The sequence below is a fragment of the Solea senegalensis genome, linkage group LG14, assembly GCF_019176455.1.
Source record: "Solea senegalensis isolate Sse05_10M linkage group LG14, IFAPA_SoseM_1, whole genome shotgun sequence".
In the NCBI taxonomy this organism is placed as follows: domain Eukaryota; kingdom Metazoa; phylum Chordata; class Actinopteri; order Pleuronectiformes; family Soleidae; genus Solea; species Solea senegalensis.
The window spans coordinates 20,018,884-20,037,390 of NC_058034.1; the positions used below are offsets into that span (position 1 = coordinate 20,018,884).

The 18,507-nt window shown below is 41.1% G+C and overlaps 1 protein-coding gene across 1 annotated transcript in view; it reads left to right on the plus strand.

Moving 5' to 3' along the window:
- Positions 1 to 18,507, plus strand: part of zc3h3 (zinc finger CCCH-type containing 3) — a 54,796-nt gene that overhangs the window by 15,517 nt on the left and 20,772 nt on the right. The window contains exon 4 of the mRNA XM_044043781.1: positions 17,167 to 17,323. Coding sequence (XP_043899716.1) covers positions 17,167 to 17,323 — 157 coding nt within the window. The remainder of the gene's footprint in view (positions 1 to 17,166; positions 17,324 to 18,507) is intronic.

Here is an 18,507-nt window from a genome sequence, read left to right on the forward strand (position 1 = left end):
CCCGGCATGCTGTTTTCCCTGAAATTGATTTGTTTCTTGTACGTGATATACTTAGAAGGATTCCACTTTTCTGAGATTTCTCTCAAAATCCTCTATTGTAGTGAAAACTTCAGGACTTCTAGCTTAGGGAATAGTTGCCGGCGCCGGCTTTTCATTGGCAGCCTGATGTCAGTACGTCACTTCCGGTACCACAGCCCTCCGAAAAATCCAACCGTAGAAATGTGCCGTCATATCTCGTAGAGCTCTTCTTCTATGGTTTTAACAGCGGTTTGCATCCATGATGTTGCAATACTGCCAGCTGGAGTTACAAAACTACCCAGTCTGTCAGTCTCTCTGTAGGTCACATGTGACTTCTTGAGGTGTGTGACCAAGTCACAGAGGTGCGTGACCAAGTCAACATTTGGAGCGAGATACATTTGTGGCACATACAGCTATGTACTGCAACATGCTGTGGCAAGTTTAAGCAAAGCAGATCAAACAAAAGGAATTAGAAGTACAGGCCTGCCTCAAATTAAGGCTTTAACATCTGCACAAGTAAATACAGAGCCGTTCATTAATTGAGCAGAAGTAGCCCAATGGCCGATGTTTGGCCGGTGGCCGGCGCGTATGAAAAGCTCACCGTAGCTGAGCAAAATTAGGATTCACATCAGTAAATTTAATAATTGTATGATGCACTGAGTAGTTGGCCTGGTCCTAACTTAAAGCCTGGCTGGTGGATTGTTATTAGCAGTGGTTAGAGTTTGCTGGCACTGGCACCAGGTGTGACTCTGATCCACTTTGGCTGAGAGCAGAGATGACACTCGTTGGTTAGAGAGCACAAGTCCCAATTCCATCATGTCTCCTCGCACCAGCAGAGACTTGGCAGAAGCACCCAGAATCGAGGGTCAGTACTATTTATATTCACCTGTAAGCTGGTCAGGGTGTACAGCCAGAAATGTGCACACCACACACACACACACACACACACAATAGACTGTGCACACGTTTGTATGCACGTTATGTTGTGCATGTTAACCTGAAGAGCCTATTGCATTTCTACCAGTGAGCTGCAGAGGGGGCTCTGCGCTTGTGTCACTGCTGGCTCAGCAACACGGTGTAACATCTGATTTTTGAGTTGAACTAAATTTGATGTGACACTCTTTGCCAAGCACATTTGGTAATTTAGTTCTAGGTCATTGCGGGCCACACGTGTTAAAATGATACCAACGTTCAAGTCAGTGGTTAGCAGATGAGTACATCGTGTACTTTAATTGACATTTATATGCCAGTAAATTACCCAGCAAATAAAATGGCACACAAAAACAATATTAAACATATAAAGACTTTTAAAAGCAAACTGACATTTTGGCCATAGAATAATTTCATTACAGTAACAGTTATGTGGTGGAAGAAAATTTCCTGGCCCATACATATAAATAAAGTATAAAATGTGACATGAAAGTGTCTTCCTCTTCTCGGTGGGCCACACTTGGCACTGTGGCGTGTCTGTGGGGGAGAAGTGAGTGTGACTGTGTGAGAGAGTACAGTATTGATCTGGGGCAGTTCATTTTCTGCTGTCCCTGGTGAGTTGCTCTGGGGGAAATAGCTAGTTTGTCTCCTGTCATTGTAGCTTCAGAGTTAAAGAGGAAAAAAGAGGAGGTGGAAGTGAGCCACTTGTCTAACAGGAGCATCACGACCACAGAGAAGCATTGGGATCAAACAGGCTCAAATTCTTATGTCAGAATTGATAAAGTGTCTCCAGGACACATGCTTGTATGTACACTAGTGTTGAATCTACATGTGGGGCTAATATTGTGTGGGCTTTTCTAAAGAAGGTAATATTGATCACTTGCCGTTTACTGTCCCCTGCCCTCTTGTGAATTGCTCTGTGGGAAGTGGTTAATTTGTCTCCTGTCCAGGGGGCTCCTCTCTCTCTCCCTGTGTGTGTGTGTGGTTAATTTGTGTCCTGTCTTGGGGGGGGCTTAGCTGTTAAATACCTCACTCTGATATCATTGATTGTCTTGTTCGATGACAGTAATGCTAAACTGATTGGCAAATAGCTGTCATTAACGAGCTAAACTCAAACAATTAAAAGTGGTGAGTACTGGTCAAAGTCAGGTCTACCCCAAATGTGTTCAATTGTTTGAGTAAATAAATTTATTATTGTTTACTAATTTGCTTTTCTGGGTTAAATAATTTTTAATCCCATTCGAAGTCATGGCTTAATGTCTGTCCTGACTCTTTTTGTAAAAATCAATACAACAGTAGATCCAGTTTTTCCACATCCTTAATGCACAGGATGTTTCCAATATTGTGTTGCACAGGTGGAAAAGGCTGCTCAGATCAGTTTGTCTCGCTAACATGCTCTATTTACAGCAGTCTTCCTTTGCGTGTATGCTTACATGTGATACTTCACAGCATACCTGCTCTCTTACAGTTTAGCTTGTATACTTGGGGTTTGTGACCCCAGGGTTATTTTGGAGAGGATTGCCATGCTTCGATTTCCTCTCTCATGGCTCACAGTAAGACTTGTCTTTCACTGCATTCTTGTTTTAGTGAGTTTGTACATATAAGCAACCAATGTGGAGCAATGTGTGTGTTGAATTACCACACTGCGTTTTGTGTAAGTAATACACCAGCACGTGGATCCTGCAGCCCTGGAGTCAAAGATACCTATAGAATGGGGAAACCAAGTTGTAACTTATCGTCCCTATCGGTTACCTGTCTTGGGAGGTATGATATAGCTTGATCCTTTAGCACTTTATACAGTATGTAAGGAGGAGGAGGATGCTACAGTGAGCCAAAGTAGAGAAGGTTACACTGGAGCAGTATGGTCTCTCTTTCTTGTCATATGTGCTGCAGCAATTTCTATCAACTAGAAGCTTACCACAGACTAAGTGTACACAAGTAACACAAGCGTGGACTAGTTTTTCAGCATCTTAGGGACAGGATGTTTCTTGGGCTTTATTTAGACTGCAGCCCAAATCGGATTTTTAAGCGTATTTGGATCTAGCTTTATTTTTTATTTTTTTGGCAGTCTTGACAGTTAAACACATGAGATCCGATTTTTCCAAAGCCGTTTAAACCACATATAGAAGTGGTTTCGATTTTTACGTATCTGTTTAAATCTGAAAGGCTTGGTCGCTTGGATAGGATTTCAAAGTGGTGTCTTCTGCGTCACTCTCAACGATTGACACAGTGGGAGACAATAGTTTAAAAATCAGAAGAAAGTTTGCACCACGGCTCCATATAACCACTTGGCACAGAAATAGGCACATATTTCTGATTTAGTTTAGACTAATTATATTTCCTATAACATATATTACTATTTATTATTATTATTTCCTATTTCAATATAACTATAGAAATCCATGTGGAAGACTAGACTAGACAATGTCAATGTGGATACACGCAGATCAGATCTAATTTTTTGCAATATACATTATAATGTAAACTGTTAGGAATGGTCAGGAAGGTCAGGAATATCAGATTCTGATCGGCTATGCTTACAAATCTGCAGTCTAAACAAGGCCATATAGAGACAGGATGTTGCATGTGTGTGTGTGTGTGTGTGTATATGTGTGTGTGTGTGTACACACATATATGTGTATGTATCTATGTATATATATATATATGTATATATATATATATATATATATATATGTATATGTATATGTATGTATATATATATGTATGTGTGTGTATATATATATTTATATATATATATGTATGTGTGTGTATATATATTTATATATATATATATATATGTGTGTGTATATATGTATATGTACATACATATATCCATATACATATGTATATGTATACATGTGTATATATATGTACAGTACTGTGCAAAAATTTCAGGCACCACCAGCTCTGTTGTTTTTTCTGTCTGTCAAATTCTGTGATCATTGGAATTTGGAATGGAGTGATGCAACTTAAAGCTGGTCTTATATATTAGCGAGTTGTCAATGAGTTTATCTCATGCAACAATGTGTGTGTGTATATACATATATATTTACACATAACACTTCAACGCGACATCTTGACCAACATGCAGACATGAGAAGCCACAGATCGACCCGCAAACCTCTTTGGATCAGTGGACGACCCAAGGTTTAATGGTAACCATTAAACCTTGGGTCGTCCACACAACCTAGTTGTTTAGCTGAAGCTCCTCGGTTGTTCATTTCTGCTGTGACTTTGAAGGACCTTTATTAATACATATGTCTCTGAGTAGTGTTTATGAGCCGACTATACCAGTGGTTCAGCATCAGTGTCCACTCTCAGCAGATGCCCGCTCCTCCCGGTTGCAATCAGCACTTTAGCGGGCGGCTGCCCCTTCTGATTCGGCCCAAAGGGACCAATTAGGCCCTACCAGCTGCACCATGAGTGCCACCATGGAATGAGGGGGGCCATGGGTGGTTGAGGACACTGCACAAGAGAAGGGCAGATAAAGCTAAGGACGCACATGCAGACATGAAGAGGAACTGAGTTATTACAGAAAGGGACCACAATTTAGACTTGCGAATAGAAAACTTGGTGCTAGCAGTATTTGATCAATGGCTGGGCAGAATCCGACAAATAAGAAAGAGGTGGAAAGTAGTCAGGCGTGCTGTGTTTATTTGGATTTTGCCTTCTTCAGAGCACCTGCTGGGTTTCTAAAGGGTCAGTAAGAGTAGAGGGGAAACCATTTGGCCTCCTGCCCTCACCAAATTAGCACCTAAGCCAACAAGAGACTTTACTCTCCCTCGTTGTGCCATCGTCCCCCTTTCTCTTGCTTGACCTTTAGCTCGTGATCCCTCACTTTTCACCCCAGTAAAGGCAGTGCCATGTCCAGAGCTGTCACTGAACTGATGATGGCCTGGGGCCAGAGCGAACGGTCAAACACAAGTTGTGTAGTTATTCCAGCAGGCCCTCTTCATTACATCAAGATGGAAAGGTCAAATATCGGTGTCACTGCCAATGGTCATGTGAAAATCTATACTCTATATATTATTGGACAGGCAACACTTAATCGTTTCACAAGGAGGCCACTTTCTTATCTGGACATAAAATGTTGTCATTTATAAAGACATGTGCCCTCTAAATGTATAACTGTAGAGTGATTAAAGTCTTGATAAAGTGAGGATCATCATGATGGATCTTGTTCTAGATCTTCATCTAGAAAATTATATCTTGTAAGAAAAAAGATAATATAAACAACAGAGCAACACTGAAGACTTCAGTAGAACAACCAGTAGTCAACACAAAATCAAACTGCATTCCAAATGCAAAAGACAACACACTGTCAACAACAGACCCAGATCCAATAAGGAGGCAGCAAACAATTTGGAATAATTCACCCTTTTTTATGTCCAATACTTTTTGTTTGATACCAATGATATGGATTGTGGTATCGGCTCAGGGATGCGCATTTCTTGCAAAACTGCAATTTTAATATTCACTGTTATCATTTTTTAAATATTAGGGGGTGGGTGGAGGGTTCACAAAATCTTAAGCGAACAAGAGCAGCTAATGAGATGCATTCACAGTCCCTGGTAAATTTCACCTATCCGGGATGCACAGCATGTCGAGCTTAGAAGGAGCAACTTCACGACGCATTCAAGAAATGCTATAAATTTGATAAATGCAGTATGCTAACTAAGTGCTTCCTGTGATAATAGATGTACTAGGGATTAGGTAGTCACTGGAAGTAGAAAGATTTGTTTCTATAAATGCAAATATGGATAAACTATATTAATACTAATAGTAATTGTGTGTGATTTAACTAAATGGTTACCTGATCATCGAAATTGAGGACTAAATGACTTATTATAAATAATTGTTATACACTATTGGATTCATCATTTTGACTCTAGATTAAAAGAAACACATGAGGAAAGGGAAGTGACGTTGATGTTAACAAACAGTGAGTGGCAAACTGTTGCCAGTGTTTTCACTTGTTGACCTTTTATTGAGTGCCGAGTGCATCCAAGCTCAAACCTCAACCCTCTGAAAGTTGTTCCCTTGCTCACAGTTGAGTGTAAAGAACACCTAAACACTCCTTATGAGCAGCGCTGTCCTCTCGCCTGTGTGGCGCTCTCTTGGACAACCCCCCTCCCTGCAGCTCATGCTCTGCCCCCTTCTCTCTTTACACTTTGACACATTTTATGATGCTTGTGTGTCTCCCACCGGGCATGTACATCACCCCCTTGTCTCTCACTCAGTGGCTGAAACAGAAGTTGGGGGGGGGCGGTGTCTGACCGGCTGACCAGGGTCCATCACTCAATGGCCCGAAAGAATAAGGAGCATGATGGATGCACACCGCTTTGGCCTCTGCAACCAGAACCCCGGTCCTGGTCTAAATCTACACCATGAAGCCACCTCTGTGTGTGTTTATGTGTGGGTTGAGTGACACACAGTTCCACGGGGGCCTTGCACGTGTCTTCAACCCATCACTCTGTGCGATGAGACCAAAGTCAAACCAACATACTAGTCCCACACACACACCAGCTCTTCTTTCTCAACATTAATTTTGGTTGGTGCTAAGATAATGTTGTCAGGCAAGTCATCAGTGTACTATTTTTGGGAATAGACAAACAACACAAAACACAGGACCTAACCCACTTGTAGCAGGAGATTCTTTTGTCTTCTTGGGGTCATCACAAATGTGGTTGAAAGCACCAACCATTTTTCACCTAATTTCTTTTGGTTCTTAAGCAGTTTGGGCATTGTTTGCAACCCCGGAGTTTATGAACCTGATAGCTGAACAAGTCAATGCACAATAGTTGGTTTATCATTAACAAATTAGCATTAAGACATTATGCATTTAGAATTGTATTATCTGTATTTTTTGTGTTTAAATTCAAACTTTGAGATCTCCAAGGCGTGAAAAACAACTAAGAAGACATCCGTCATCAGACCCAGCAGTTAATTGTGTCCCATTTCTTTTCAATCTCTCAGAGATGTTTACTCTCTCTGGGTCCTGATATGACTGGAGCAGGACAGAGACTCACATCCCATGTGGAATCCTGTGATGCCCTTTAGTGATGCACTCACTTAACCTTCAAGTGCCCCAGTCACACATGCTAAAGGATTTTATGACACACACACTTATCTCCCATGCTTTTCACTCTCTCAAATACACACACACACACACACACACACACACAACCCTTCATTCACTTCACAAACAGATGCACATGTATGTAGTAACAGTCCTTCAGTGGACAAAGCCCCAGGCTCTTTCTCCCGAGGTGTCTAATGGGACTTGCTGATTGACAGCCACAGTCATCCATTTGCCCAAGCATCACACTGTGTATGTGCCTGACACACATGTCATTGGACATATGAAATGTTTGTGGCTGATTACAACCTCACAAAGTCTCGATCAACGGTAAAGATTTTGTCAGGTCGCGGGGTAGGGGTCGGGGTCAAGGTTGAGTTTGCAGGAAATCTGTGTTTTCATCATGTCTTATTTACGTCATTGATGCTCTTTATGGTTGCGGGAGCATATGGCCACTCTGGAAGAGCACACATAGGGCCTATTATAATTTAATTATTCATCAAGGATGTTGCCAGGTCTGTGTACATATTGTCGAACATTGGAAAAATACTTAGACATGGATTGTGTTCTTAAGTGTGGGGATTCCCCACGATGATGTAGTTTCTCATGTATAGATTCACTGTTATGTACGGAGCCTTTCAGGTCTCAGAAAAGGGATATTTTTTTTGTAAAATTAAAGCCAGACATGCCTTTAGTTTATTGACCATAAGGCTATGTTACATTTATAACCTTAAAACGTGTTCATTCAGTGAGTAAGTTTGAAACATGGCACCATTGACTTCTTTTTTTTTCTTGCTGTCTTGCAATTGTGTTGAGATAATATCCGTTCAAATGGGTGTTTGTATTACCAGTTCAAGTTACAAATGGATACACTTCCTACATTATTATAGAGTGTGCTGTTAATTTAACTCCGGACTCACCAGATGAGGTGCAGCAATTGATGTGGAGGGTTGCTCGGAAAAAAACTTCCCCTCACTGGACCTTGGCCTCTATCCATCCACAAATAACCCCATTTAGTTCCTGTGTCCTGAAATTCCACTCTGTATGAATAAAGCAGCTAATATCACAGACTTAGAAGGTGTCGTTATGCTGTAAAGATCTGTATCCTTGAAGAATATGTGCCCTTCCTATTGCTCGGATTGGGTGAAAATGCAGTTTTATGTGGAGGGTATAAATATTTGTTTGTAATGTCACGTCACATGAGCTACACAAGACTTAGCATTGGTTCTCTTCTTTTACGGCAGTCGGCATACAGCTTAATGGCGCTTTCTGCCACAGCTTTGGTTGGCTTACTGCCCCACATTAGGGAGTAGCAACTGTACAAGTAATAACATAGACCCAACTAATCGATTATTAAATGAGTTGCCAACTATTTTAATAATAGATTTTAGTTGCCGCAGCCCTAGGGTCAAGGTCTGGGATGCCCCTGAACAAGGTACCCACTGCTCTTGTTTGTGTGTGTTCACTATATATATATGGTGTGTGATAAGGCTGTGTTAAATGCAGAGGTCAAATTCACAATCACCAATTGGTGCGTTTTTGTAAAAATAAAACTAATTCCTATTTGATTGGCTGATTAGATATTCGCATTCATGCTCTGTTGAAGGGCTGTACCTAAAGAAGTGACCGTTAAGTATATATTGTTGCTTCTATGTACCCATATAATGTTTTTTGCAGCTTTCAGTATACATGTCTTTGTTTTAATCTTTGGTGTAGTAGTTGGAAAAAAACATTAACTTTATATAGCACGGCTATAGCAACAGCACACATTTGTTTGCATTTGCCTAAGTGGAGGAATTCCCCCCTCCCTTGGTCAGCTGGTATATGTTACAGCTGATGGCTCCATTGTGATGATGGACGAGGCCATAAGCCGGCAGCCCCCAACCCAACCACCACTTTCCTGCTCCTACCCCTGAACCCGGCTCTCTGTGATGACATCACCACCACCCTAGTTGACATCTTCTGCTGATGGCACGCATCAGGGGCCTCTAGTGTCAGGATGGGGGGGCCCCGTGCAGCCATCAGCCTGTCAGTTCACGTCAGCCCAACTCTTCATCCTCATACACACGCCAATGAGGCCCCTGTGTATTCCTGTTAAAGTAACTACTCCATCACACAGTAATATTTCCTTGAATATAATACTGTATGTTCTCTGGTATCTAACTTTAGGCATGTGTTTATATAGTTACCACAATATATAACCGGAGAGTAGTAGATTAACGGTAGGCCCGTCTGTCATCTCACTTTCACTACAGAGAACACTTCAGTTCTCTTAAAGCTGTTTTTAGTCTGCCGGAGTGAATCAAGGTCACCTGCAGATGTACTTAAAGGACTCTGTGGATGGCGCTGTGAGATGTTAAAATGGTCAGTGTCAATTATGATTTTCTTTTTTTTTTTTGACTCTGCATGTCTGTGGAACTTTTTAAGGCTCTTGTAACTCATATTTTGAGAAGTTTTTTTGGTTGTTTTTTGAAAGAAATGGCATTTGTTGATGATGCTTTAACCATGCTGTATGTAGTCTTTAGTTCTTTTCTGGAGTTACTGTGCGTCTGTGTTGATACATGGATGACCATGCATGGTCAATTCATTGCATATCACTTAAAAATTGAGGCATCTACACAAGATACTCACATTATGGATCATGGATTATTTGCAATACGGTTAAATACAAAAATGTCTTAGATTTCCATATTGATTCGATTTGCAACTAATAATTACTTTCATAATGGATTAATCTGTTGATTATCTTGATTAATCACGTACTTGGTTGGTCAAAGTCCAACATTGATTAGTGTTTCCCCAATTGGGAAATTATGATTTCAAATGTCTTAATTTTGTCTACAAAACAAATTGAATTAGTTTTTAATGATTTCAGAAAATAAACCAGAAAATATTCACATTTAAAAAGTTAAAATCTCAAACAAGTATAATCTTTGAAATCTAAATAGTGATTAATTTAGTAATCACTTAACATGCTCAGTTTGGGTTCAGAAAACGTCACAACAGGTAAGCAAATAGCATGTATGTCCACGTTCCTCCACCGAATAATTCTGAATATGTCCTTTCGTTGCCGATAAAGGACCGTGAACAATACCTGAATTAATTAGTACTAGCCGATGGCAATAGTCTGCCTGACCCAGGTTCCATAAAAGATTGGATAGATGATATTAGCAAGTGGCCAGATATCCAGTGGCCGGCTATTCAGTCTTACCTTATAGATAAACCGGCTGCTAACTAAAAGCTAGCTACGTCCAAGACCATAACATAACTTTAGGCAGCATAGGTTTGATATACATAGGTGCATTGACACACACATTTCTGTGAAATCCAGGCTTTTCATCGTAATCTAACGGGAAGAGCTGATAAATGATAACTTACATGAAATGAAGTGAGCACTACAAACGCAAGCCTCTTTGACTGCAGTAGCATCACCCCAGTCTTCTCTTTTTAATGCTTGGAGCCACATACGACCACTGCTGGTTCTATACAGCTAACTACGCCACAAGTGACATAGCTCTCGAAAGGGTCTATACATTAATTTTATTTATCATTTATTTAGCCACAAAGCTTCTATAGAGGTACAAGAGCTCTTCACTTAAGGCAGTCCTAGTTACGTCAGTAGTACAGTAGTACAATTTCAATATAGCTGTAGAACGGCAACATATGGGGAATGGTAGAAGCGGAGGCCTACAGGCCTTATCAATGATATCACTAGATCATATAAAATGTTTTCTTGAGGGCACTTTGGGAAAGACCTTTTAAAAGCATTCAAGAATGGAAGTTGTGCCATTTTGCAGCTCATTGCCCACGGTGCATAAAAGCAGAGCGAGCAGATGGTAACGTCTGAACGTTTTGTGATGTGGAAGTAAATTTTTTTCACTGCTTAAATTCTCTTAAAACAAGATGTTAAACTCATTCGCGTGCAATGTTCATGTTCAACTCGTACTCTAGGAGTACATGATCTACTCCGATGAGTTACAGGATGCAGCAATTCTAAGACCCTGGAATGCATTTCTCTGTTGGCAGGGTGCGGCATCAAACTCTGTTGACATTTCCTGGTAGTCTGTCAGAAAGTATCACTGGGGTGTCAAACACGCAGAGATCATATTATCATAACTGTTCGAGCTTACAGCGGGTTATTAAATTGTGGTAACTCTCTTGTTAAGTCTGATGTTAGCATGGCACCGCTGTCTTCCGTGGGAGCGACAGAGCAGTGGGAGTCAGGAGATGAGCCCCAGGGGACTGGAACACGGGATGGCAGGGGGAATAGGAAGTGCCAATAATAAGATTTATTATCCATTGGGTTTTCCCAGCGAGGGTGCAGACGGAGACCGCTGTTCCCTGGAATTAGCCATCAGGTACGGAGGGGGGAGTCTGCTCGGGGTTTCTAAGAGGATGGTGGAGGGGAGGGTAAGTGCAGTGGTCTGTCAGTTGCCCCAGTCAGAGGGCTGAGAAAAGAGGGATGGAAAGCGTGGAAGAATCAAAGCTCTGAAGTAGAAGACAATGTTCCTCATAGTCTAGTTCATGCCTACTAGGTGAAGCTCAGTCATCTTAGGGATATGACTCTAGTTCAACACTCTTAGATCCACTGTATATGATGCTACATGTGCTGCTTAATGTTGACAAAGCAGCATTAACATTTGTGATTTGTCATGCATTTTTGTGTGGATTTATCTTCTTGTAATAACGGAGGTGGATCAGACTTGTTATATTAGCAAAGAGGATTAATGAGGGAAGGCTTAGATCACCCACATTCACCTGCAGTGGTCTCTACTCATCGAGATAGTTGTGGATTTATCTGGCCAGATTTTATTAATCAAATTTACAATGGAAACAGGTGGACTTTAGTTTAAAAACAATAGCGTTTAATCACAGCTTGGATCTTATTTTTTTATAGCTTTGGACACAATGTTTTAACAGTTTTAATAGTCTTGTGCCAAACGAAACAAATTGTTCAACAATTGCATGATGGCAATCACCTGATTGAGGCCCGATTTGAGTTGATTATCTGACCAAATTAGTGTTCTCAGACACATTCTTTATGACTGTGGCTGGTACTAACATCTTTAATGTTTATCAGGGTGACTCAGACCCTGAAGTGTATCTTTAGGAACATCAATAGTACCATTCTTGATTGAGTTTTAAAAACCCAAGGCCAGATTAAACCTCAGTTTATCAAAACAATCATTTCTAGTTGTTCCCTTTGAAGCTTTGAACCTTTGAAGATACCATGACCTGGATGACAGAGAACCTACAGAGAGCATACAGTAGATGAAAGCTTCTAGAAGAAGTGAGAAGAAAGCTGCAATAACCAATGAGGGTGATCTGACCAATCCACACAGAGGGTACTGACCACTGGAGTGTCTTCTAAATTTCCACCGTTGCCAGAGTAAATAGTTTGATTGAAAGCCAAGTGTGTGGCCCTTTTGATTTAAAACTTTGGCTACCCAAGTCCTGTGAAGATTGTCATTGTCTAACATTTTACGGAACTAGAGATTAATTAATCAAGAAATAATTGGCAGGCGAATCAATTAAATGCCGGTTATATTGAAATGGACATCTTAAAACCCTAAAGTACCCGCTTTGATTGATTGTTCTAGTGTGAAAAAAAATGTGTTGAACCGACTCTTCAATGTGGCTCTGGTACTAGAAGACAGGCTACTTTCAGAAGGAGCGATGAGTTCAGTGCGGAGCGACTGGAGTAGATTATCTGTAGATTCAGAACAGCGAGTCAGCGAGAGATGGATGGACAAAGTGCGAGGTGCATGCGTCTGCAAACGGTGTCTTCACAGCGCCGGGTGCCACTCTGCTCATTCCCCCCACTTTGCAAGGCAGGCCTCTGTCAAAGGTCTATTAAGGGAAGATTGAGACCCCAGGTGTATGTGTGAGTGAGAGTGTTTGTGTGCGACTGCGAGTGTTCACATGCTCATTGGTCATGGTCCTATAGTGGTGGAAGATTGAGACCCCATTGCTCCCAGAGCCACTCAACCAACACAAGCTGCAGTGGTTTACAATCAGGGCAGCGCCGTTCATCCATCCCTGCTGACACACACACACACACACACTTTTACATCACATCTGAGGACACCCATTGGCAACTCTAACCTTAACCACCACAAATCCTACTACTAATCTTAACCATAAAACTTGTGATTCACAAACAAGCCTTTTTCAATATGTGAGAAGATTCTAAAATGTCTTCACAACAATCAAGCAAACATTTCATCATTTTAGGGCTGTTAATACAAGCTTCTTAAATGTGAAACTGCTTTGGTTTCTTTGCTCCATTTGACAAAAAAAAATCATTAAAGCTGAAAAGACATTTGAGAACATCATGATTTCCAGGTTTGGTAAACACTGATGTATAAGTGTGAATATTTTCTAATCTCGGCATGCAAACATTTTCTAATCTTGGAGTGTGAATTTAAACATTTTCTAATCTCTGATTGTGATTTCCAGGTTTGGTAAACACTGACATTTTTCAACATTTTCCTACATTTTATGGACAAAATAAAACTGGATTAATCGAGAAAATAATCGACAGATTGTGCAGCCCTGCATCATTTGAATTTTGAAATAAGTGAACAGAATGTAACTAACATTTAAAGCAAAACTCAAATCTGCTTCATCACTTTTGAGGTTGCTTGTAAATCACTTTTATGGTATAATTTTTAAGTTCAGTGAGTTTTTATTTTTCATTTAAAGTCTGGTTGTTTTGTGGATAAGGAACAACCTGCACATCACTTAAACCCACGTCACGGTTGTGCCATAGCCCTGCTGTGAAAATGAAGCGTTTGCAGGTTAGCTTTACATTGTCTCCACACGACCATAGAAAGACACACACACACACACACACACACACACACACAACAGCATCGCTCACTATAGATGTCATTAAACAATAGCCAGGGTGGAACGGTGGCCATGGACACGGGCGGTGTCATGATGTTTGGAGCGAGTTAAGAGGCAGATTGAGGTGCAGGTTAGAGATACAGCGTGGGGTGGGGGTGTTGGTGCTGGGAGGGGGCATGTAAGAGGTTGTGGGGTGGGAATGGTGGCAGCACCTTTGACAAGCCCTATTTGTCATCTGCCAGGACGCCCAAATAGCTCTGACTGCAATACCGATGGACTGTGGGAGAAAAAGTGACTTCAAGCCAGGCAACTAATCCTGTACAAAACACCACCCTCACCCCCCACCTACACCCGCGTACACCAGTCCTCGCTCTCTCTCTGCTGTCTGTTTTTACTCATAGCCCACCACATACGTCCATAGATCAGGCGCTTGGTGAAGTCTCCTCACGTGTCTTAGGATAATAAATTTGTTTTATAAACGTAAAATATATCATTTTGATGAGTGAAACATGACCATACGTCAACAAATCGACAATTAAAACATCCGACTTTATGGCTGAAGTTGCAACAAAATGGAACACCCTTTTCATGATTACTATGGTCATGTGTCCATTTGCTGTTATTCTGAATAAGGATGAGACGACCTGTGTTAAATATTGAAGCCCAAACATAGACCTGTGTTCAAAAAGATTGGCTCACTCATTTTAGCAGCAGTTCAACGTATAGTATACCTGTAGTTTGTGTATATACATGAGGTTTGTAATGATCACAGCTGTTAAATGTAATCATGTGTGTCTTCTTTTGTAAGTCTGCATGTGTGTGTCCCAACCATGCAGCAGAGTGAGTCCCAAACACCCCCCACAGCTCGCAGTGATTTGCTCAACAATAAATATTTGTCTGAGATGAATTCTCCAGCTGATCCAGAGCTGCATCCCGACCGACAAATGAAACCAGCGCCTGAGGGGGAGTTAGAGCAAAGGGGAGGAGTGGAGGGAGGGAGGGCGGATGGGCGGGCGAAGGTGGAATGTGTAGAAGTGGAAATCGAATCATTTTATTATTTGTCACCGCAGCCCTCGTGGTCATGGTTTGTTATTGGACGCTAATTAAAACGGCAACAGTCCTGGTAATTGGCAATTGAAGTCCTGTGTGAGAGAGGCGATTGGAAATGAGCTCCTCACCGCGGTGTATGAACTCATTTGTTAGCCGCACTCATACTTCTCTTCACTCCGTCTTCTCCTCAGTCATTAGGGAGATGGAGTGCTGTCACTGACCACTGCAGTGAAGGATTGGTAGATTGGGGGCTTACTGCACATAATGGCTTTTTTATTTTTGTTCTTTGGTGGATGATTTGAATGAATGTTGGTGATTTGTGTTGCATTAAGTCCTGCTCTTCACGCTGCAGCTGTGGCAGGTTTTTATCTTTTCATTAAATAACACACAGGCAAATTAATTCATAAAAGGCCTTTTTATATCCTACAAATGAATTTTTTTTCTTTTTACAAAAGCTTTTACACCTAGCCTGTGAAGCTTTTGTCAGGGACTGTACGTTTGTCTTTTCTTCAATTTGGATTTATTTAGATTTGACACAACACAAGGGTAAATTAGAAAAATTAGAAAAATTAAACCAAACTGCTTTAAACCACCATCAAAGCTATCAGTTCCAGGAATAAGTCTATGCAATATCTGGTATTAGTATTGTTCAATAGTGGCAGAAATCACTGGAAGTGACTAGTTATCAGAAAAAGAAAAAAGCCAACTCCGATGCAATCCATAAACCTTACATATGATGTAAATCCTTTACTTAGCTAAAATACTGCAAACTCCAGCTAACTATTTTCCTGAAATCATAACTAGGGTTGAATCGTCAACTAGTTTGATAATCGATTCATCGGTTTGAGTGTTTTCTTTAAATAATTAAAACAAGCTCTCGTCTTCTTTAATGTAGATCAATCAGGATCAAACAATTACTCGAGAAAGTAATCTCGAGTAGTTGCAGCCCTCGTTTTAATGAGATGGATATGTGTTGACGAGTTCCAGACGCACAGCAACTCCAAGCCCGTGACGACTTCTGGTCCATTGAGCTGTTGCTCCAAAACGCAGTAGCCAATCAGCAGGCAGCTTTCTTAAGGCCCGCCCTCAAACAAAGAACCACAGCGCAAAGAACGAGTGAGGGAGCGCCCAGAACGAGTGAGGGAGCTCAAAGAACTAGTGAGGGAGCGCACAGAACGAGTGTGGGAGCGCACAGAACGAGTGAGAGAGCTCAAAGAAGAGTGAGGGAGCTCAAAGAACGAGTGAGGGAGCGTACAGAACGAGTGAGAGAGCTCAAAGAAGAGTGAGGGAGCTCAAAGAAGAGTGTTGGAGCGCAAAGAACGAGTGTGGGAGCGCACAGAACGAGTGAGAGAGCTCAAAGAGTGAGGGAGCGAAGTGAGGGCACAAGCAGTGAGGGAGCGCAAAGAACGAGTGAGGGAGCGCAAAGAACGAGTGAGGGAGCTCAAAGAACGAGTGAGGGAGCGCAAAGAACGAGTAAGGGAGCGCAAAGAACGAGTAAGGGAGCGCAAAGAAGAGTGAGGGAGCACAAAGAACGAATTTATGTTCAAACAATAAAATACAATACAATTTTGAATGATTAAAGTGATATTGTTTTCTTCTTCTTAAAAAGTGTTGTTTGCTTCGTGAAAAGTGTTGTTTGAAAATATTGACACAAATCTTATTCCATACTCGGCTACTTGCCGTAACTCTCCGTCTCCTGGCCTGGTGTAGTCTTTCATCTCGGGGAACGGTGGGGTGGGAACTTAGTTGATCCTTGATGCAAATTCTCTCTTTGTGTGAGCACGTCAGCCAGCGCAGGCCGTCATAAAACAATGTGATGGATACACAGTCAAATATATAAATAAAAATACTTAGTCCTATTCCCCCTAACCCCACCGCCCCCCTTCTTCCCTCACTCCGATCCCTCTGCTCTTATACTTCGTCTCTGATGGATTTGTAAAATGATATAATGAATGGGAGCTGGAGCAGGAGCGATGAAGGCAGTGAGCAAAGAGACAGAGGATATGATTTATTAGGCTCATAAAAATTCTGCCTTTGTTATTCCCTCTCATTTTTATATGTGAAGCTTATTAAAGAGCACACCTGCCAGAGTCCTCAGACAGATGTGTGTGCATATCTGTGTGTGTGTGCTTGTACTTGTATGCATTCAAACAAACGTGTAACAGAGTAACTGTTAATCTGTTGCTTCTCAGATTTTGTGTTTCGCGATAGTAATCTCTCAACGTTGCCGTCCTCAGGTCCCGCCTCCTTTTCCCACTGTAGCCCCGCCTCCCAGCGGGTGTTCAAGACGCGCTACAACATCGTGACCCGCCCGGGCTCCAGCACCTCGCACGCCTACCACTACAGCCACAGCCACACCCACTCGTGGAAAGTCAAACGGGCCCAGGCAGCCAGGTAATCCACAACACACACACCTCCTCCTCCTGTTTGGTGTGGATTTAACACACATTCAACCACCCCCACCCCCAGAGCCGTGCCCCCTCTTTTATGCCGGCGTTGCGCGAGTGGAAGAGGTCGGGAATTTATGGCGCTCATTTTTACACAGTAGATAACCCAGAGAATAAACCATTTACACCAATGCGCTCCTCACATTAATTTATAACAGCGGGGGGAAAGTGTCACACCCACCCAGCACACGTACAGACAAAAGGAAGGGTGGGTGGGTTTCTTTTTGCCTTAATTTATCTAACTTTAATCCCCTCTCTCTCTTCATTCTCATTTAAAATAAACACAAGGGTCACGGTAAATAAGCTTTAATAACAAATCTATATTCAGTAGTTAATGTTTAATGATGTATTTTCTATACAAAAACATCATTATATATCCAAATGTCCCGTCATACATACCCTTAAATACCTATTTTTGTCTAACAAATAAGTCAAAATTGGAAATAACTTGTGTTTACCAGCAACGCCGCACAACTAAGAACCAGAAACCGGAGCACATTCAGCGTTTTCTTTGCATGATGAATGACTTCAACCTTTTGTAGTTTGGTGAAATTGCTGTCTACATTTTCAATAATTTCACTGCTGCTCTGTAAACAAGAGAATATGGAATGTATTCCGTATGACTTTCCAAAAAGTATTTGAACTTTGCTTGGGGGAAGCTTTGACAGGGTTAATGTGCTTGGTTATCATCATCTGTTAATGTGTAGAGAATTAGTGGAATGTTAAACAGGCTGAGGTGTGACTACACTCTCTCTCTCTCACACACTCTCACACACACACACACACACAAACCACATAATATTCACATTCACAATGCTGAAAAGTCAGAGAGCTTGTTTTAATTGTTCAGCACCCAATAATCAAAATAATCAGCTATTATTAGAAAAATAAATAAATATATGTGTGTGTGTGTGTGTATATATGTATGTATGTACATATATTTATATATGTATATATGTTTATGTGTATATGTGTGTATATATATATACATATATACGTATGTATGTATGTATATGTGTGTGTACATATATATGTGTATATATATATATATATATATATCTACATATAGACGTGTATATATGTATATATATATATATATATATACACACACATATACATACATACATACAT